Source organism: Callorhinus ursinus, unplaced genomic scaffold (genome assembly GCF_003265705.2).
Source record: "Callorhinus ursinus isolate GAN/ISIS: 27379988/994484 unplaced genomic scaffold, GSC_fseal_2.0 scaffold8, whole genome shotgun sequence".
Lineage (NCBI taxonomy): Eukaryota > Metazoa > Chordata > Mammalia > Carnivora > Otariidae > Callorhinus > Callorhinus ursinus.
In genome coordinates this window covers 34,716,791-34,739,468 of record NW_027397070.1, presented here as the reverse complement: position 1 = coordinate 34,739,468, position 22,678 = coordinate 34,716,791, and the positions used below count along the sequence as shown (strand labels likewise).

The 22,678-nt window shown below is 38.4% G+C and overlaps 2 protein-coding genes across 10 annotated transcripts in view; one reads left to right on the top strand and one right to left on the bottom strand.

Moving 5' to 3' along the window:
• Positions 1-9,889, bottom strand: part of SLC38A6 (solute carrier family 38 member 6) — a 75,457-nt gene extending 65,568 nt beyond the window's left edge. For 4 of the 9 annotated variants that reach the window (XR_012379008.1, XR_012379006.1, XR_012379007.1 and 1 more), the window contains exons 1-3: positions 9,672-9,887; positions 8,433-8,563; positions 5,826-5,899 (exon numbers count right to left, since the gene is read on the bottom strand). Coding sequence is in view for 6 of the 9 variants with exons in the window: in XM_025869923.2 (XP_025725708.1) it covers positions 5,826-5,899; positions 8,433-8,563; positions 9,672-9,776 (310 nt within the window). In the remaining 3 variants the exon portion in view is untranslated. Of the gene's footprint in view, positions 1-5,825; positions 5,900-8,432; positions 8,564-9,585 lie in introns of all 9 variants that reach the window. The other 5 variants (XM_025869924.2, XM_073895323.1, XM_025869926.2 and 2 more) reach the window with 5 other exon arrangements.
• TRMT5 (tRNA methyltransferase 5) lies at positions 9,881-19,228 on the top strand. Its single transcript, XM_025869922.2, is given in 6 exon segments — positions 9,881-10,016; positions 11,367-12,022; positions 14,918-15,042; positions 18,034-18,688; positions 19,059-19,099; positions 19,101-19,228. Coding segments are annotated over 6 exon segments (1,578 nt in total). The 5' UTR covers positions 9,881-10,011; the 3' UTR covers positions 19,197-19,228.
• Positions 19,229-22,678: the final 3,450 nt, after the last annotated feature.

Genomic DNA, 22,678 nt, shown 5'->3' with positions numbered 1-22,678 from the left:
TGTTTCCTGAGATTAAGAATTCCTCATATCAGTGAGGTCATGTGATACATGTCTTTCTCTGATTGACTTATTTCACTCAGCATAACACCCTCCAGTTCCATCCACGTCGTTGCAAATGGCAAGATCTCATTCCTTTTGATGGCTGCATAATATTCCATTGTGTATATATACCACATCTTCTTTATCCATTCATCTGTCGATGGGCATCTTGGCTCTTTCCACAGTTTGGCTATTGTGGACATTGCTGCTATAAACATTGGGGTACACGTACCCCTTGGGTCCCTACATTTGTATCTTTGGGGTAAATACCCAGTAGTGCAATTGCTGGATCGAACAGTAGCTCTAATTTCAACTGTTTGAGGAACCTCCATACTGTTTTCCAGAGTGGATGCACCAGCTTGCATTCCCACCAACAGTGTAGAAGGGTTCCCCTTTTTCCACATCCCCGTCAACATCTGTTGTTCCCTGACTTGTTAATTTTAGCCATTCTGACGGGTGTGAGGTGGTATCTCATTGAGGTTTTGATTTGGATTTGAGAGAGAGCATCTTAAGCAGGCTCTACACTCAGCACAGAGCGGGACGTGAGACTCAGTCTCACAACTCTGAGATCATGATGTGGGCCAAACCAAGAGTCTGATGCTTAACCAACTAAGCCATCCAGGTGCCCCTTTAATTTTTTTTTTAATAAATTTTCTTTTTAAGAGCAGTTTTAAGTTCACAGCAACACTGAGCAGAAAGTATGGAGAGTTTCCACATCTTCCCTAACCCCAAACATGCACAGCCTCCACCACTATCAACGTTCTCCACTAGAGTGGTACATTTATTACAGTCGATGAACCTACACTGACACATTATTACCCAAAGTCCACAGTTTAGAGTTCACTTTTGATGCTGTACATTCTATGGGTTTTGACAAATGAATAATGACATGTATCCACTAGTAAAGTATCATACACAATAGTTTAACTGCCACCAACATCCTCTGTGCTCTGCCTATTCATTTCTCCTTCCCCTCTAGCCCCTGGAAACCACTGGTCTTTTCACTGTCTCCATAGTTTTACTTTTTCGAGAATGTCACAGAGTCAACCATTTTTTAAAAAGTAGGCTCCAGGGGTGCCTGGGTGGCTCAGTCGTTAAGCATCTGCCTTCAGCTCAGGTCATGATCCCAGGGTCCTGGATCGAGCCCCACATCAGGCTCCTTGCTCAGCGGGAAGCCTGCTTCTCCCTCTCCCACTCCCCCTGCTTGTGTTCCCTCTCTCGCTCTGTCAAAAAATAAATAAAATCTTTAAAAAATAAAAATAAATAAATAAATAAATAAAAAATAAAAAGTAGGCTCCAGGGATGCCTGGGTGGCTCAGTTGGTTAAGCAGCTGCCTTTGGCTCAGGTCATGATCCCAGGGTCCTGGGATTGAGTCCCACATCAGGCTCCTTGCTCAGTGGGGAGCCTGCTTCCCCTCTGCCTACCACTCCCTCTGCTTATGTCATCTCTCTCTCTCTGTGACAAATAAATAAATAAAATATTAAAAAAATTAAAAGTAGACTCCATACCCAACATGGGGCTTGAACTCAAGCCTGAGATCAAGAGTTGCATGCTCTACTGACAGAGCCAGCCAGACGCCCCAGAAATGCTGTATAGCTGGAACTGTACAGGATGTAGCCTTTTCAGATTGGATTCTTTCACTTAGTAATATACATTTAAGGTTCCTCCATGTTTTCTCATTGTTTGATAGCTCATTTCTTTTTAGTGCTGAATATTTCATTGTCTGGATGGACCACCATTTATCCATTCACCTACCAAAGGACAACTTGGTTACTTCTAAGTTCTGGCAATTATGAATAGAGCAGGTATAAACATCCATGTGCAGGTTTTTGTGTCAACGTAAGTTTTCAACTCATTTAGATACCTAGTAGTAACATCTAGATCTGGTAGTACAACTGCTGAATCAAATGGTAGCCTCTATACCTTTTCATCAGGATCTTCACATGTTGTGTCAACGTTTACCTTCAAAATTATAGAACGGGTACTTCCTCACATTTGGAGCTTGCATCTGGAGTATGAGGGGAAAAAATGAGTTCACCGTAACTCCAAGATCTTTGGCCTAAGCAACTAGAAGGAAGATACTACCATCTACTTAGGTGAGAAAAGAGTGGAAGGTATAGACTGGAAGTGCAAAATTGGACAGTTTGGTTAATTTGAGATAGATAGATAGATATATCAGCATCCAAGTGGGGATGTCATGGAGGCAGTTGGATATGAGACTGAAATTCAGGGGAAGAGATCCAGGCTAAGGACATAAAGTTTAGGGTCACCAGGAGCCCTAGTGAGTATAAAAGAAATCAGAGGAATAGTCCTGGGGTACTCCAGTGTTTAGAAGATGGAAAGACGAAGAATATTCAGCAGAAAAAAAGAAGAGTATTCAGTGGAATAGGACAGAAACCAGAAGAATGTAAATAAGTGTCACACAGAGGAAGGAACAACTAACTACGAAACGCTGCTGAGCAGTCAACTAAGGTGAAGACTGACGACTGACTGCTGGATTTAGCAACTAAGTGTAAGTCACCGGTACAATAATTTCAATGGAATGATGGGGGAAAGCCTAACTGGAGTGGGTTCAAAAGAGAGTAAGAGGGGGGAAAAAAAAAAGAGAGAATGAGAGGAAGGGAAACAGTATCTGGCATAAACAAGTCTTCTAAGGAGTTTTGCTATGAAGGCATGGAGCATACTGAAGGAATGTGGAGTCCTTCTTAAAACAGAAGAAATGACAGATTCTTTGTAAATGGATAGGAAGAAAACAAAGGAAAAAAGATGATAAAAAAGAAGGAGAAGGGAGAGAGTGGCTGGAGGGATGCAGGTGAGAGCAAATGGGATCACAGCAGAAGTAGAAAAGCTGGCCTTAGATAAGAACACTAAGAGTTCATCCAAAGTAACAGAGCATATGGCACAAATGAAAAATGGGAAGGTGTAAGTGGTGGCAAGAGCTTATAATGTTCATTTATGATTCCTTCTGTTTTCTCAGTGAAATAGAAATTGAAGGAATCAGCTAAGAATGTAATCAAGGAGAATGTGTTGAAGGTTTGAGAGAAAGGAGAAGATATGAAAAAATCACCTCCTAATAGCAGAGTAAGCAAGTGAGTGAACTAAGGAAGTTAATAAGGATTGTGTGATAGTGTCATAGGTCCACTAGATACCGAATCATAGTGATATCACTCTGTGAGGTTGTTTTTCTTCAGGAACATTCAATTGCACAGGTGCATGCGTGAAGTAGGCAGAGTCACATTTAACCATGGTTGGATTTTGCCACAGGAGTAGGATGATAAAAGGGAGGAACAAGGGAGTGCTTGTAATAACGTACCATGAAACTCCAACTGGACAAAGAGGGGGTATATGGACAAGAGAGTGAGGGCAAGTACAAAGGTGGTAGGGTCAGTGAATTCCCTCCTGCTGATAGTGATGTGGAGATCAGAGGAGGGGACCTATGGGTTTATTCCCTAAGCACAGAAGTTTCCCCAAAGAATCACAATAAGCCAACTGTTTCTGAGAGAGTAGTGTGTACAACACCTTGCAATCTTTAAGGGTTTTGCATCAGTGAGAACGCATAATAAAAGCCAGTACTGACCAAAGCCTTGGCATTTTATATACATTACTGTATTTCATTCTCACAATAATCCCAAAAGGAAAGCATTATCATTACCATTTTATAGACAAACCAAGGCTAGAGAGATTTAGGTACCTTATATGCTACCTCCGCTCCTCAAAACAGTCTTCAGAGACCTCAATCCCTATATAAAATCCAAAACAGCAGAATTTCACATGAAGAAATCCTTTATTTTTATAAAGATTAACATTTCTCTTGTACTCCAGGCAAATAAATGAAGAAGTTATTTTGTAAAGACTTATGATAGCCCTTTCTCTGACCAATCAATCTGACCTGAGTTAATACTCCTTTATGACAGTCCAATACACTGAGGAAAAACATGTAGCTACATGTGATTCTCTAGTCTTTTGTGTGTGCATATATACATACACGTATATATATTTTTTAAAAGCCTACCTCCATAGAGAATTTTACAATGACTGAAGGAGTTCAACGGAAGACAGGTGCGTCAATGTATATGAAGAACCATGAAGAAGTGAGTTCATGGACCAAGCAAGCTACAAAAATAAAGGAAAAGAAAAAAGAGAAAGAAACAGAGGTTTTCAGTTCATACGCCCCCTAAAGTAACAGAAAAGAACCAAGACAGTGTCAGAATTTTAAAGTAAAATATAGATGAACTGAAGGAGAAAAAAAATCAGCATTACTTGGAAATCTTCCTAAATTGAGTATCACTTCCAAATAATTGAAATTAATAAAGCATGCTATAACGTTTTAGTTAATGAAGACATAGTTGCCGCATGGTTGACTAACATATTATTCTTTCAGTAGAATACATAATAAAGTAACCTATTAAGATGTTAAAAACTACCACAATTAGGTAAAAATAATCTTGTCACAGAGAGAAGCAGAATTTCAAAACATGTCATTAAAATTCCAGTCAGGTTTCAGCAGGAGTTACAGATACTTATTTAATGCTATGATTCCTGAATTTGGGATGCTGTTATGAACAACTTGTACTTTCAGATTACTATCACTGCATTGTTTCCTAGTATTTTTATCTGTCTGCACTGTCACCCAAGCCCCATGAAAGAAAAGGCATACATTTGCAGGCTGGATGGCCAAAGGTGCTGGTACAAGTTATAGCTGTGAACTGTGGATCCTAAATCAGTTCTGCCTAAGAATCATCAGGAGGACTTTTAAAAACATATTTCTAAATTGCAACTTAGATTCTTGAAATTAGAATCCCTGTGGTTTATGAATCTCTGTTTATAAAAAGATCTGCAGGTATGTCTGATGGCACAGACAGATTAAATAGAGTAGAGCTGAGTATGCTCTGGAGAGTCTTAAATTTCTCAAGAAATGCCTTCGGGCTTCTCTCACCTGTTCCAGCCAGAATCCTATTTTTATCTATTTTATGTATCTATTCTGCTTCTTAAAGTCTGAAAACTACAAAACCTGATAGAGCAAAGTGAATTCACCCACATAAGAATTAAACTCATGATTCTGGCATCAAAACTGACCTAATCCAAACATAAAAGAGACCAGACAGATAAAAAGACCAGGATTGATGGACACAGAATATTTGTTAATGCCATAAGAAAAACTCTACTAACGCAGTTCTGTAATTCATACACTTGTATTCATTGCAACTGAAGAGAAGCTAATACATGACTGAATTAAAGTTCCAAATGGAAAAATGCATATACATATCTATATTGCTTTAATTGCATATAATTCTGTCATTTTACAAAAAAACTACCTTATTCTAGACTTGCAATTAAAAATGTAAAACTAAATAAATCTGAAGTTTAGTGACCTTGCCTCCTACAGAGCAGGCAGGAATAAATCTGAAAAGGTGTTCTCCTTGAGGAAATAATCGCCCTAGGAGAAATATGATCAGAATAAACACTTGCCTACTGCTTCCCCATAACATAAAGTTTGGATTCCTTAAAACCCTTTCAGGTGTTTCCCCTAATCTACCTAATCTAGAAAACTATGCTGTGTGCTGTAGAGAAAGGCAGGTAAGTTTCCTCCTCCCATTCTGTCTTTAAATATTCTCCTAGGATTGGGTCTATCTCTTCTGGCCTTTTGGAATTCTCCATTTCAACCACCCTGCCTGATAATAATGTATGCCTGCTGGAAATTAAATTTGAGCCATCCAATCCTATATGTGGTTATCATCTCAAAGGGCCGCTTCAACAAATAACTCAGCATAATATTTTTACTCACCTGTCTGAATGCACATACTAAGCAGGAGGTGAACTGAGTAAGAAGCCAGGAGAGCAACTATCAACAGCAAGAAACTGAAATATAAAAGAGTACATGGTCAAACCCCCACAGTTTTCTTTTTTGAAGTATCTCATTACAAAACAAATTTTTTTCACATTCAAATGTTCGCAGGGACTATCTTTGAGTAGTTGGATTATGGTCACTAAAGAAAATATTATTCTGTATTTACCAAATTTTATTTAAATGAAAATATACTGCTTTTAGATTAAAAAAATAAATCAGAAAGAAACAAACTGTATTTAAAACAAAAACAATTTTCCCCTTCAGCACTCTTGTCTGCTGACTGCTGGTTCAGCTATTCAGTGATCTTGTACTGTTTCCCTTTTATAACTATTTCTTCCTATTTTAAGTCTAAACAGAAGTTTTAGTTGTGAAATCTCACTGTCTTCTTTTTCCTTCCCTCCATCCCTCCTCTTCCAATGACTGTACCACCCTATGATACCTTCACCTATAATACTGAGTTGAGACTACTTCCTAGGGGCATCTGGGTGGCTCAGTTGGTTGAGCATCCAACTCTTTGTTTCAGCTCAGGTCATGATTCCAGGGTCATGGGATGGAGCCCCATGACTGGCTCCCCAGTCAGTGGGGAGTCTGCTGAAGATTCCCTCTCCCTCTTCCCCTCCCCCCACTCACATACCCTCACTAAAATAAATAAATCTTAAAAAAAGACTGCATTTCCTAGCATCCATTATACACATACACACTCACCAAATCAAACAAAAGCAGTTAACACACATCTATTGACACAATTTGAAAAGGTACAAATAATGTAATAATTAGGGACCTTTCACCAAAAGTGAGAAAAGAGACAATATGCATAATTTCCTACTTATTCTCAGGAGGATACTGACAGGACAAGCTTCTTAGAAAGCTGGCACTAGTGAGTGCCCCAAAACTTGAAGAAATTCTTCACGGTCTACTTAATACTTGTAATTAAGTAGCAAAGCTGAGAGGTACACTTGTCATTTGTATACAAGTACACTTGTCAGTACACTTGAGGCCTCACAAAATAACAGTTTGGTATCACTAAATGGAAAATGTGACATGATTCAATAAGGACATGTTCAGTGGTATACAACTGCACGTAAGGCCCTGGAGTACAAAATGTGATTTTTCAAAGGGAACTCAAAAGAGTCCTATGATTATGTCTTGCCTAAGATGTCAAATACGGTTTTGAAGTTTTAAAATTATGAAAGTTTGTTAAGGAACAAAACAAACAAGCAAAGAGGGAAAAAGAGAGAGAAATCAAGAAGTAGACCCTGAACTATAGAGAACAAACTGATGGTTATGGGGTGGGGGTGGGGGGGCAGCGGCAACAGGTGATGGAGATTAGGGAGCGCACTTGTGATGAGCACTAGGTGATGTATAGAATGGTTGAATCACTATAATGTACACCTGAAACCAATATAATACTGTATATTAACTAAAGGGAATTTAAATTAAAGCTTTTAAAAATTATGAGGGGCACCTGGCACTGAGTAGAGCATGCTTAGGGTCGTGATTTCAAACCCCACATTAGTGTGGATCCTACTTAAAAAAATATTTTTTTAGTTTTAAAAATTATGAAAGTTTGTGCATATAACCCATTATAAAAGCAAATTGGGGGGGGGCGCCTGGGTGGCACAGTTGGTTGAGCATCCCACTCTTGGTTTCAGCTTGGGTCATGATCTCAGGGTCACGGGACAGAGCCCCGAGTCAGGCTTCTGGCCCAGCGTGGAGTCTGCTTGAGATTCTCTCTCCCTCTCCCTCTCCCTCTGCCCCTCCTGCTTGTGCACACGCTCTCTCTCAAATAAATCTTTAAAAAACAAAAAAAGGCAAGTGGGTTACTTAAAAATTGGTTTGCTTATCAAGAAATTAAAAATAAAAGCAGAAAATAAACCTAAATGAGACTCGATGCATTTTAAATTTCCTGGTAAAATAGATCTGCTTCTATTGATAAAACAAATGCTAAATGCTAAAGATAAGGTCTAGTTCTAAAGGATTTCAGTTTAGCAGGGAAACTAATTTGCAAACAAATCACTATAACACATTATAATAACAGAATGAATATACAAAGTACTATGGAAACACAGAAAAGCCAGGAATGTCTCCTCTTTTGGGCCAACCGGAATGAGTCAAGTCTAGATGAAAAGGAATAGGCACAGAACACATGTCTAGACTCAGCGAAACAAGACTACCTAAGAGTAGGAACTTTACCCTCATAAAATTGCCATTTATAGGTAATCTGTATGGCTGATAAATTTTAATTCACTTTGGCCAACTTGACACAACAAATAGCCACTCTTTAAGTCATAAGGAGTGGCAAGTGTGGATCAAGTTTCCATTTTAAAAAATTAGCCACACTTTTGGATAAAAAATACCAATTATATTGCATCCCTCCAAGCTATAGACGGGCAACAATAGTAAGAAAATGCTAAAACCCCAGAAATAATTTAACTAGACACTGTATAACACCAGCTCTGGAGCCTATCTCTTTGCTTCTCAGTGTACTATCAAAATGGAAGAAAAATAAAAGTAACAGTAAAAGAAGAAAAAAAAAAAACTCACCTAAATCCAAGGATGCCAGTATGAGCCATAACATAAGCTAAGCCAAGGATGCCACTTCCCATGATGGCATTCGTCAAATTAAACACAGAAAAACCAAATGAAACACCTGGGGGTCCCTGTCTGTAAAGTTCCTGCAAGCACATAAATTTAATAGTGTTAAATGTTTGGATGGTGAAGTTCAAACTTCATCAAGAAATGAATGACAAGTTATGGAGAAAGTCTCCTGCAAACCAGAGGCACTGTGTGACACACTAGTTTCTCAAGCAGCACTGGTTTCCTTTCTTCCCTTCCCACCTCCCACTAGTGCAGCGCCAGGAATCTTGTTTCTTAGGAAAATCATCTCCACCAGTACGGAGCCCAGGGAGACTTCGGGAAAAGCCATGATTAACCTTGTGACTGCAAAAGATGAAGACAGGATAGGAATGGGGTGGGACAGAGAGAAGGGAGCTGGCCTCAGTTCGTGTGATTACTGAAGAAATCCTTAGCTTGGGGCTGCTGGAGACCATGGTTGCTCCCCAATACTGGGACTGCAAAAGTAATCTCTGTATATTTAACGAATTAAGTCAGCTCAAATGCAAGGATGGTCAGGAATACCTTGCAATGACGATATAATAAATAGAAGCAATTCACGTTGCTCTACCGAAGATACCCTTGAAAACACCCTCTTCCAAAACAGCATTTGGGAGCAAAGTCCTAGAAAGTGTTACAGAGCAGGGACTCGACTTAAAAGGCCAAGGACCCATTGCACAGGCTTTAGGGTCAAGGAAGTACCTATGTACTTATCACCAGGCCACCTCCACTCCTTCACCGCTAAGGATCTCTGTATGAAGATGTTTCTTAGGCAGCCAATGACTAAGTCTAGAAAAGAAAAATCTTGTGACTCTGGCAAAAACCTCACAAGACTGCTGGAGGGAACAGGAAGTCCACAAAGACACTAACAAACAGCACTGAGTTACATAACGCTAGGGCTGCTCATCCAGTCATCCTCTTCCACCTGTGCCTGCGCCTTCAGCTTTTCTTTTTGGGCCGTGTTACGCTGCTACCACATTCATGCACTCCGCCGGATCTCATCCGCCTCTGGTTGCTGCCTTAGGGCGCCACCCGCCAAGAGTCAGGCTCCAGCTTCTCCCTTATCCCCACGCCGCACCCTCACCTCCTTCTTTTCCCGGTCTTACTTGCCAGGCATTTCAGGGAAGCCCGGAGGCCTTCAGCACCGGGAAGCTAGCGGAGGCCACTTACGTTGCTTAGCAACGGGCTCAACTCTTCCGCCTCCGCCTCTTCGGGCTGCTGGGCAGAGACGTACCAGCCCCGCTCAGCGTTGTCGATCCCCCAGGGTGCCTCCATGCTGCTCGCTGGCCGACTACCAGGTCCATCTGCGAGCTACCACCCTCCAGTCTTGAGTCGCGTCGGAGGCGGGGCTGTGGGCCCGGCCCTTCCGGGTTCCGGTACCTCACCAGGGCGGGGAAGAAAGGAGGGAATCGACGCGATCTGATGACGCTCGCCTTTCGGTGGCGAACGGTGATGGTGTCGTCGAGGGCCAGCCTTCCACGAGCGACCCATTTCCGAGCTGCACCAGAGCATGAGGTGAGGGGTCTAGTCTCGGAGTCAACCGCGGAGCGATGCCAGGAATTGGGATGGTGACGTTGGTAAGGTGGTGACCGCAAAGCCCCTGAACGGAGAGGCTGGGCGTCGGGCGGCAGGAGCCGTCCACCACGATCTGCTCCCCTCCGCGCGCCTCTTGGCGCGCAGAAACGTCGCGAGGTCACCCACCGCCTGGGTGCTGAGCCTAGGTCCGAGTAGTGGCTAGGAAGGAATGAGTTTAATCTTTTCAAAAGCTTTCTGAAAGAGCCTTTCATTTTACACGTGGGAAACCGAGACTCGGGTTAAGGTATTACAAGATCACACAGCTGGTTAACTGCTAGCCGAATTTGAACCCTGACTGTGAAGTTTGAGAATTGCTTTACAGGGTCCTAGGGCAGGGCCCTTTCCCCTGCTAATTGGTTCTTTGGTATTTTAGAAGGCAAAGTGAATAACTGATACTGTGAATGAATGGAAGGGGCATGTAACACTTAGCAAATCCTAGTCCTCAGAATACCAAAACCTCAAGTCATAGGCAGGACTTGTGGTAGTAAAGCATTGAAGACAAACAATGTAGCAATATATTAAGACCACAGGCTCTGAAGTCAGTCAGACCTGGTTTTTAATCCTTGCTCAGCCGCTTACAGCAGCGAGACTGGGTGAATTAACCTACTTCTGACCTTTAGTTTGCTCGTTTTCGAAGTAAGGATGTGATATCACACACCTCCCAAGATTGATAATGTGTGTAAAGCATGTAGCAGTCAGAAGAATATCCTAGTAAATATTGCCATTGGGAAAGTCGTAAGTATAATGACCATTTCATTTAGAGGTGATCTTTTAACTCAAATCTCAGCCTTCCAATCCCACATGTATGTATGCTATAGAAAATTGTTGGTGGAGAGGTTCATAGACTAGGGAGGCTGATGGATCACTAAGCCCTTGTCCTGGCAGCAGGTGGGTTGAAGGTGCACATTTATTATTTATTGCTAATAAAAGACAAATATTATGGAAAAGATAGTATACTTGTCACCACTAGAAGTTTTAATTATCAGCATTTAGCGGTTGTTTAAAACTGTAGAATTTAGGGTTTTTTTTAAGATTTTATTTGAGAGAGTGGGGGTAGGGGCAGAGGGAGAGAGTCTCCAGCAGACCTCCCGCTGAGCACCGGGCCTGATGCAGAGCTCAATCTCATGACCGCACTGGGATCATGACCTGAGCCTAACTCAAGAGCCTCACACTTCACTGACTAAGCCACCCAGGCACCCCTAGAATTTAGATTTTTATTCTTAAGCTATTGTGAACATGTAAGTTTGTAGTTTTATGGTATTTTTTTTTTAAATGCTTCCTTTTTTTTAGGATCTTATGGAGGCCATTTGGATTCTCAAGAATACTTTTCAAAGTGGAAAGATGTAGAATATCTGAATCAGAATCATTGACTCCACTAGCTTGGACATCACAGATACAGAAACTTAGCAGAGCACCTGGTATTTTCTTGTTGGATCAAAGAAAAAGATTCTCAACCATGCCTGAAATAGAATCAGACCAGAGAGACTCTGAATTGTTTTCACCACCCTCTAATGTTCGAGGAATGACAAAACTTGATAGAACAGCTTTTAAAAAGACAGTAACCATCCCAGTGCTTAAAGTAAGGAAGGAAATAGTCAATAAATTGATGCGATCCCTTAAAAGGGCAGCACTGCAGCGCCCAGGCATAAAACGTGTGATTGAAGATCCAGAAGATGAAGAAAGTAGACTAATTATGTTGGATCCCTATAAAATATTTACTTATGATTCCTTTGAAAGAGCAGAACTCAGTGTTTTAAAGCAGCTTAATGTCAATCCACAGATATCTAAATATAATTTGGAACTAACTTATGAAAACTTTAAGTCAGAAGAAATCTTGAAAGCTGTGCTTCCTGAAGGTCAAGATGTGACTTCAGGTTTTAGCAGAGTTGGACATATTGCCCACCTGAACCTTCGAGATCATCAACTACCTTTCAAGCATTTAATTGGTAGGTGTGTCTTTCATGTACTAGAAAGTAATTAGCAAGTCTTAATTTTAGTTTTAAAAATTATTTTCTTAGATGTCAAATTACAGAAGCAGGACATTTTATCATTTTAATTTTAAACTGGATCTTGGGCTACATACCCTCACTTTTGAGAATAGTTTTGGAATATTCTTTCCCGAGTGATAGCAAAGCTCTAAAAATCATTTCAGGCTTTTGTGTATACAGTATACAAGCATAGATTAAACTCGAATCTTTCGCTTTGGCAGAATTCTTTGGCATCTTGTCATTTTGCTACACAGGACTTATTAGACCCTCAGGACTATGTTGAATTCTAGGTTTCTTAAATTTTGAGTGTCTTACCATCAAAAGTGCAAGACCTTTACTCATGCTTTGATTCAACTAATTGAGCCTCTTCTATATGTCAGGCACCATACTTTGTTTTTTAGTGCCCTTAGCCTTTTAGAGATGGTGCTTTTGTGGGATGCCTGGGTGGCTCAGTTGGTTAAGCATCTGCGTTCAGCTCAGGTCATGATCCCGGAGTCCTAGGATCAAGTCCCACATGGGGCTCCCTGCTCAGTGGGGAGCCTGCTTCTCCCTCTGCCTGCTGCTCCTCCTGCTTGTGCGCGTGTGCTCTCTCTGTCTCTTCCTCTCTGACAAATAAATAAATAAAATCTTTACCAAAAAAAAATGATGCTTTTGTATGTTGTACCTCTGTAAGCCCAAGTTTGAGCCTGGGTCCTTTATCCTTTGGGATAAGAAAGAAGTAGAAGACTAATCATGATTGCAGTTAACCTTTTACAAATATTTGATGTCCATGTATTCTCCAGATTAATTTTTTTTAATGTAGAGTAATTGTCAGCACTTCTGGGAATTATTTTCACCTTTAAAATGTAGTTCTCAGTATTTTGCATGGGTAGAATTTCAGAAATAGGCTGTTATGCATTTCCTTTGTTTTTATTGATGAAAGGGGCTAATAAAATAAATAAGCAGATATTTATAATTATAACTGTGTACAAATGTCAAGGATAAACTTTGCTATGAGTCATTACTTGTCATAACTCAAACATGCCTTTTGGCATCTCTCCTTTATAAAGGGGCACTCAAAGATTAAAAGTGAAACATTCTCATACAGTGATAATTTTAAAACTTTTACTATAGACTTTCAGAATTGGTTTTGGTTTTTTTATTTCATGCCTCATTTCAAACTCCTGTACATTAAAAATTGAGGTCTGATACCTGAAGTGGAACAGGATAAGAACAATGATTGGCTAGAGTTTATTGATATTATCATATTCAAAATTAGGTAGCTAATTATCAGAAAGAAACTGGACAAATTTTGGTTATATATCAGTGTGTTTGTATTTTTGAGTACTTTTTACTAACTTACAAATCAAGTTATCTTTATGCAGTGAGATTAGCATATAGATTTTTTTTAAAGATTTTTTTATTTTTTTTATTTATTTATTCATGAGAGACAGAGAGGGAGAGAGAGAGAGAGAAGCAGAGGGAGAAGCAGACTCCCAAGGAGCAGGGAGCCTGATGCGGAACTCAATCCCAGGACCCTGGGATCATGACCTGAGCCGAAGGCAGACGCTTAACCATCTGAGCCACCCACGCGCCCTAGCATATAGATTCTTAAAAATTTTTTAAGTGCTGGAAAAAGTAAACTTTAATTAAAGGGCATCAATATACCATTTCTGGTGTATTTTATTATCTTTGTAGCTTTTTCGGCTCTGGCAAATACTTGACAAAAAGAACAATTTAAGTAAATGAACATTGTATTTATATAAGACTCTAAAGAATCTGTGTTTCTTTTTTTTAAGACTTTTTTATTTAAGAGAGAAAGCGCACAAGAGAGCAGGTGGGAGGGGTAGAGGGGTAGAGGGAGAGGGACAAGCAGACTCCCCACTGAGCAGGGAGCCTGAGATCAGGACCTGAGCTGAAGTCAGATGCTTAACCAACTTAGCCACCCAGGCACCCCAAGAATCTATGTTTCTTTTATTTGAAAACTTATTTTGCTGTTCTATATTTCCAAAGTGAAGGCATCTGTTTCAAGCACACAGTAAAGCAGACATTTGGTTTGGGGCCAGTGGGGACAGGCTGGTGATTTCTGAGATTTGTTGCCATGCTCCTTACAGATCTTCTTTCTGTTCTTTACCTTATGGTCTACCTTTTTGCTTATTGTTGTGTATTGGTCCATTTGAGATTTAGTAAAAAAAAAAAAAAAAAGGAAAAATATTAGGTAGACCCAAACTCCTCGAAAATTTTTCTTTATTTTTTTTTTTAAGATTTTATTATTTGACAGAGAGTGAGAGAGCATAAGCAGGGGGAGCAGAAGAGGCAGAGGGAGAAGCAGGCTCCCCGCAGAGCAGGGAGCCCGATGCGGGGCTCGATCCCAGGACCCTGAGATCATGACCCGAGCCGAAGGCAGACACTTAACGACTGAGCCACCCAGGTGCCCCTCAAAAATTTTTCTTTACAAATGTACCCATAACGGGGCGCCTGGCTGGCTCAGTCGGTTGAGCGTCTGCCTTCGGCTTGGGTCATGATCCCAGGGTCCTGGGATCGAGCCCCGCATCGGGCTCCCTGCTCTGCGGGAAGCGCGCTTCTCCCTCTCCCACTCGCCCTGCTTGTGTTCCCTCTCTCGCTGTATCTCTGTCAAATAAATAAATAAAATCTTAAAAATATATATATACCCATATGGTTTTTTGTGTTTGTATTGAAGGCTACATTAACTTTACTAATCTGTTGAATTTTTAGAATTGCATTTCACTATATACACACTAGATGCAATTTTTGGATCCATAAACCAAAAGAAAATAGTTTACTTCCATTTCATATTTTCAGTTTTATTTTGCAGCCAATTGGCAATATTTATTATGGATTCTTCTCTTTCAGGCCAAGTTATGATTGACAAAAATCCAGGAATCACCTCAGCAGTAAATAAAATCAATAATATTGATAATACATACCGAAATTTCCAAATGGAAGTACTATCTGGAGAGGAGAACATGATGACCAAGGTATGGAGTATTTTATTGTCTCCTAGGTACAGATTTTATCGATTAATGTTTAGAATCTTAATAGATGACAAAGATTGAAAATATTTATAATAACCTAGTATTGACAAGTATGTGAGAATGTGAGCATTTGTATATCCTTGTGATGGAAGTGCAAATTTGGTACAAATACTCAGGAAGAGTAGATGGTAATATATTGCCATTTTTGAATAGGTACATCCTCTGACCTAGCATTGCATTTACAGGAAGTTATTTCAAGGATATAATTGGACAAAACTGTAATGATGTATGTACTAGGTTCTTCATTTTTATGATAACAAAACAAACAAAGGAATGGAAACAACCTAAATGTTCATCAACAAATTGATCAAATTCTGGTATATAAAATAATATATAGAGTAGTATATAGAATATAGCTCTTATTTTAACTAAATATTTATGTAAATATGCACATATATTAGAATGTTAACAGTGGGCATATTTTTATTTGATGTAGTTACTAGTGACCTTTGTTCTCATCTTTATACTTTTCTATTGAGCACATATTTCTTTTATAAGAAAAACAAATCTATTTCAAAGAAAAAATATTTTTAATATGTAGGAACAAATTCCTGGTACCCCCAAAATATCATCCTCTACCCCCAAAATCCTCTGAAGTGCTGGAGAATATAAACTTTTTTAAGCCAAAAGTCTTAGATGATTATCTATTAACATTATATGAAATTTTGTACCCAAGCTAGGAAATAGGTTAAACTCGTTCCATAACTTGACAAAAATTTTAATAACAAAGTCCTCTTAAATGTTAGATATGTCTTTTTGTTTGTTTAAAGTTCTTGTTTAAATTCTAGTTAGTTAACATATAGTGTAATGTTGGTTTAAGGAGTAGAATTTAGTGATTCATCACTTAACATGTAACACCCAGTGCTCAGCACAAGTGCCCTCCTTACTGCCCGTCCCCCATCTAGCCCATCCCCCTGCCCCTCTCCCCTCTAGCAACCCTCAGTTTGTTCTCTATACAGTCTCATGTCTGCTTCCCTCTCTTCCCCTCCCCCCACATTCATCTTTTTTCTTAAATTCCACATATGAGTGAACTCATACAATATTTATCTTTCTTTGACTGACTTGTTTTAAACAGGACTTCGTAAAACTCAGAGAGTTTGCAAAATAATTATTTTTTAAGATTCTGGGCCACATAGACTTAGGTGAATATTTTAGGTATAATAATATTTCACCATAATAGTAGCAGAATATTAAAATACCATTTACTACACGCTTACTATTAGGCCTGAGCTAATGTTTTAAATATAACAAATTCTAAGAAGCCCACAAGATAATGGTGGTTGTTTTTAATATTCTCTTTATGCAGATGAAGTAACAAGGTATGGTTGTGCAGGGTGTTTGGAGCCAGGCTTCTGACTCCAGAGTTCATGCATGGTCTTTCCCTGTATAACCTCCATGGCCTACTGCTTGTGTATAATGTATGAGTTCTGTTATGGCAAGTAAGATTTGAATGTGAATCCTTTGCTGGTATCAGTGCTTATCTCATCATACACTGATTGAATACTGCATATTCATTTGGTGCTGCCATTTAGGGTAGCAGGAGGCATCATTCTCAGCGATCTAAAAGTTCTGAGAAACTAATGTAATTTTTAAAATGGCTCCTGATTTCTTAAGCCAATTAAAGTTTGTTCTTAAGATATATTTAATACTTAGCATTTATACCATAAAATAAATGTAAAAACTCACTCAGTATAATTTCTTTGCTCCAAACAGAATCACATTTAAGTTTGACTTTAGGAGCTCATGCAACATCTAAGTACTTTGTGTGTATATTGTGGGTAAAAAGATTCCTGATGCTGACTGGGTGAGTGAGATATCAAAGACAGTGTGAGTAAAACCAGAAGGATACTTAGAATGTATTTTTTTTTAAACTAGTACTGTGCTTCACATTAAAAAGGGGGAGTAGAAAGGATATTCCAGGAAAAGCATCCCAAGACATATTCAGAACCTTCCAGTTTGTATATCTAGAAAGAGTTTTAGTTGGCAGAATAATGAAGGAACATTTCCAACTCTGGAGCCTTAACATGGCCAGAGCATCTGATGTGGTTGGGAAGAAAAAATATTTACACAAATTTGAAGGCAGAATATTCCATGAAGGCAGAATACAGAAAATATATCTCTATCAGATTTATGGAACTTAGGAACTTTTTTGGCTCTTTGATTCTTCATCCATTAAAATAAGGGCTGAGGTCACATTCCATGACTTGAAATGATAGCTGAGGTCACATTCCATGACTGTAATTTTAATTTTGTTTTCTATTTTCTGTCATGTTTATCATAGTCCCAAAAGAAATGGCATGAAGTTTTAAATGTGTTCAAGACTTAGCTTTGCTGTATATATTTAATCAATGAAAACTCAAATTTGGGAAAAGAGAAAATAACGGAATGACTTGTTCTGTACACTGGCTCTAATTTGTAGACATGAAACTTGCAAAGTCCAAGTAACTATCTAAAAACATAGTAAAATACCTCAAAATTCATTGGTACCTAACAGATCTATCATGCCTCCCTCTTACAAACTGAAAACTAAGGAAGCTTATCTGCTGAGTGGAAGTGCTATCTGTAACTTAACTAGTCATCATGAAGATGTGTGTGGTGTGTTGTTTCACATTATAGGTTTATTTCCCTCTCCATCAGGTGACAAAATAGAGTATGATTAAGCCAGTCAGTTGGCCTGTCTGAAGAATTCCTCATGTGATTTGGGAACCACTTTATGGCCCATTAGAATGAGATGGAGAGACTCTTCTCATGTCAGAGTCTAATATGGGTTGTTAACTGGGCTCAAAGATAGCATAAACACCAGAACTCTAATTAAAATGCACTGTTATTTGCTCTTAAATGTAAATGTATGTGTGTAGGTATATCCATCCAGTATTCATGGCTGGAATTTAAGACTAAACAGGTTAGTTAATCAAAGTATAATACCTTTTTCAGGTTCGAGAAAACAGCTACACCTATGAATTTGATTTTTCGAAAGTCTATTGGAATCCTCGACTCTCTACAGAACACAGTCGTATCACAGAACTTCTCAAACCTGGGGATGTACTATTTGATGTTTTTGCTGGGGTTGGGCCCTTTGCCATTCCAGTAGCAAAGAAAAACTGCACTGTATTTGCTAACGATCTCAATCCTGAATCCCATAAGTGGCTGTTGCACAATTGTAAATTAAATAAAGTGGACCAAAAGGTGAAAGTCTTTAACTTGGATGGGAAAGACTTCCTTCAAGGACCAGTCAGAAAAGAGTTAATGCAGCAGCTGGGACCACTGTCAAAAGAAAAAAAACACTCTGTGCACATTGTCATGAACTTGCCAGCAAAGGCTGTTGAGTTTCTCAGTGTTTTCAAATCGCTTTTGGATGGGCCACCATGCAGCATTGAGCTCCTTCCCATAGTGCACTGTTACAGCTTTTCCAAAGATCCTAATCCTGCTAAGGATGTTCAGCAACGAGCTGGGGCTGTGTTAGGCACTTCCTTGGAGGCATGCAGTTCAATTCACCCAGTAAGAAATGTAGCCCCTAACAAGGAAATGTTATGTATCACCTTCCGGATTCCTGCTGCTGTACTCTACAAGAACCAGACCCTAAATCTAGGTGAGCAATTTCTGGGAAATTAAATGTAAACCATAATAGCCTTCATGGAGCTTTCTTAGGCTAAATATATTTTATTTATTAAATTTGGAAATATGTTAAGCTAATTCTAGTTAGATATTTCAATTCAGGATTCCTTGCCACTCAGCTGTGACTCGTTTCTCCCAATTTTACAAATATCAGCATGGCATATGCACTGTTCAGTCTAGTAGAAGGCTATTTCATTAAAATAATAAATTCCCATGGGAATGTTACTATTTGATGTATAAGTTGAGTATTAAAAATCTTTAAAATGCCTATATTATTTGCTTTTTAAAAGTATTTTCCAATGTTAAGTATCTTAACTAATCTAGGTTTTCTGGATTTGTTACAGACAATCATGATGATCCACCTCTTAAACGCCAGAGGACAGATAAATAAAGTCTTTTCAGAAGAAAAAACTCAAATTTCCTCACTTAATTGGAAACGTTTTCTCCCTCTCCCCACTAGACCTTTACATAATGAAATATAGTTTGTATGATTTCATAAAATTTTAGCAGTTAACTTTTAGTATTGAACACTTCTATTTTACCCTTGCTGTCTTATAAGTTGAAGATTATCAAATTAAAATTTAAATGACATAAGTCTACTAAGTATAGTTTATCTGTTATAATCTTACAATCTAAATTATATCTAATTCTTCATTAAATATATTTAAATATTGACTCTCTCCTGGGAAAATAGTTTTTGAAGGTGGGATAATTGCTAACTAAGAAAGTACTAATACCACTTTGCAGTGATCCTCAGTTGAAGAGTGTGCCTAAATTTTATATAAATACCCCTAACTTATCACTGTATAAGTAATAAAAATGAAATTATTTAGATCAGGGATGGCAAACTATGCCTGGCAGGCCAGATCTAGCATACCACCTGTTTTTGTACGGCAGATGACTGGAGAATGGTTCTTATACTAATGGTTGAAAAAATTAAATCTTGTGACATGAAAATTATATGAAATTTGAATTTCAGTGTCCATAGTTTTTTCGAACACACCATGCTCATTTGTTTACATGCTGTCTGTGGCTGCTTTCATGCTGTAATGACAGCACAGTTGAGAAGTTAACAACACACAGAAAGTGATTATCAACAGTTCACACTGCTACTCGGCATACTCCAAATCACAGGGACATGGTTGTAACTCAACAGCGTTTTGAGTGCCATGTAAATCACCAAGCTATAATATTTTTTTATTGCTAGTGTATATTCATTATTTCAAAACAAGAAAAGTGGACTTCTAATGCGCTTTTAAGGCACATTGTGTGAGGGTGAATTATTTTGATACTGGATTAGGTAACAAAGCATCTATACCTGAGCTAAAATACAATATATGTTGACATTACCAATAGAGGCACTCATCATGGGATTTTCCTCACAAGCAAGCCAACTGTCAGAAAAACTAGAAATTTTATCTGGAAATATCTCAACATAGCAGAATTTCTTCACAAAATAAAAAATGAAAATGAGGGTGCAACTGAAGTCTCCAAGTGACTCTTTTGTAAGCCAAGCAAGGAGAGCCGTTTACTACTGATGGTGAGTTAATTGTATTTGAATGCACCAGCCACAGAAATGTATCCAGAGAAAAATTGTTTAGGACTATTGGCCTTTTGGCAAGAACAGTTGCTCAGAGTTTAGGACTTTGTGGGCAAAATCAAGTCAATTCAGAAAGTAAATGATTTTGACTCTTGATGAGTTGGCAGATGTTACTAATACTGTTCAGGTCTTGTTTATTTGAGACATCAGTGCTGAATTTAGAGTTACTGAAGAATTAGCTTCTATGAATACTCTGTATGGAACAACTATGGGTATTTTTTAAAAAGTTGAGAAAACACCAATTCTGTACAACCTGAAGTAGAATCTGCTATGATGTGTTACAACTCTGGTTAAAACGTGCAAAGTAGAAAAAGATCTAGTTGGAAAAATATATAAAGCTTGTGAAAATGTAACATATTTAAAACCTGTGGTTATTCACTCTATTATTCACCAGCAAGTACCCTGCAGAAGATATTTGAATCTGTCATGTGTTACTGAACCAGTAGTGTTAATGGTAAATTTCATTTGCTTTTGTGGATTCTAACCATGATTGAATTTTGTCAGAAATTGCTCAACCTAAGTTTGATTTGCTTAGCAATTGTGAAGTTTGATTGCAATTTTTTGAGCTCAGGGTCAAGACTGAAATTTTTCTTAATAAGAGAAACCACTCTTAAAACATTCTAGAACACTGAAAGGCTCTGGAAATTAGCTTTTGCTAATGACTTGATAGTAATTCTTAAAGATTTTAACCTATATATATTAGGCAAACATAACTTCATTGTGAAACTGTGGTCATCATTTCAACAACTGACATTTGAATCGCAGTATCTTGTGTTAACACATTTCTCACGCTATCGAAAATTAAAACAAGAAACAAGATTTCCCTCAAATTAGCAGTGGATACAATTTCTGTGTTCAACATTTTTGGGACCTTCGTGAAAATGCAAATAAAAGGAAATTTACATATTTCAAAATCCATTTACCTATAATTGAGCTTCTACCTGCAATTGGAAGTGATCAATGTACTCTGTAATGACGTGCTAAAGCAAATATCAAGGGAAGAATCTAATAGGCTTTTACAAATGCCTTCCAAGTGATGAATATGCCCAGTTAAAATCTTATGCTTCTAAGACTAATGCCAGTATTCTGGCAGTATCTATTTGTGTGAAAAGACATTTTTAGAGATGAAATTTGTAAAATCTCATTATAGATAACCATTAACAGGTAATCATTGATAACTGATTTTGATGATAGGAAACACTTAGAACCCCAATTAAAGGAACCAGTGTTATTCCCCAAAAAAGGAGTTAAAACAATGCAATTATATATACCCAATTATATTTTGAATTTTGTTCATTAAAAACATTGTACCAACTTATTTGATCACAAAGCCTAAAATAGTTACTGTCTGACAGCCCTACAGAACAAGTTTGAGGACCACTTATCTAATTCATTACAAACTCAAATGCCTTCAGAAGCGAGGCAGGTAATATAAATAGATGAAGGCAATAAATGGTAAGAAGTGTAGGAAAGTAATGAATTGGAGCCCTCATCCCTTATCTAAAGGCACTTAAAAATGGTTTTTGAAACTCAACCAGACTTCCTTTCTGCAAGACCTTGGGGGCTAATTCAGCCAGGGATTGCCAGTTTGGGACTTCTGGTTTTCTTCTCCTCCCTCCCTTCCAAGTGAGGAGTATGTAGGTGAAGGGTCAGAAAGCTTTTGGTAAACGACCAGACAGTATTTTAGGCTTTGCAAGTCATAAGGTCTCTTTTGCTGCTCAACTCTGTCGTAGTAGCCCCCAGAGCAGCCATAAACAATACAGAAACACTGTATGCCAAAACAACTTTATTTATGGACACTGAAATTTGAATGTCATATGCTTTTCACTTGTTAAGAAGTATATGATTTTGGCTTTTTTCAACCTTAAAAAAATGTAGACATCAATCTTAGCTCATGAAGCATACAGAAACAGGTGGCAGTTGGATTTGGCCAGGGGTCTACAGTTGGCATGATCTAGGTGAAGAGGATTTTAATTTGCAGGTAGAAGAATTTTTTCCTAGTACTGTACATTGATATGCTAGGTTATAAATATTAAATATGGGTACAAATGATGTTTTTATTCATACATGGAAAGTGGTAAGATTCTTGCCACTAGTTAGTCAAATATGCAGCCTCTATTAACATCTTAACTCCTCCCCGTTTTCCCTCAGAGTGGGTAAGTGAATGTATGGGGTTATTTCATTATTTAAATCTAGGCCCACCCTAAAGTTTTAAATGTGATACCTGGTAACTGAATTCTTGATGTCCACTAGAAAATGACAGCTATAAAGCTCACTGGATACAATTTTTTAATTTTCTTAGCTTTTTGACAAGTTTTCTGTCACCTTAATTGGATTTTGAAATAATTACCACCAGTTGACAGC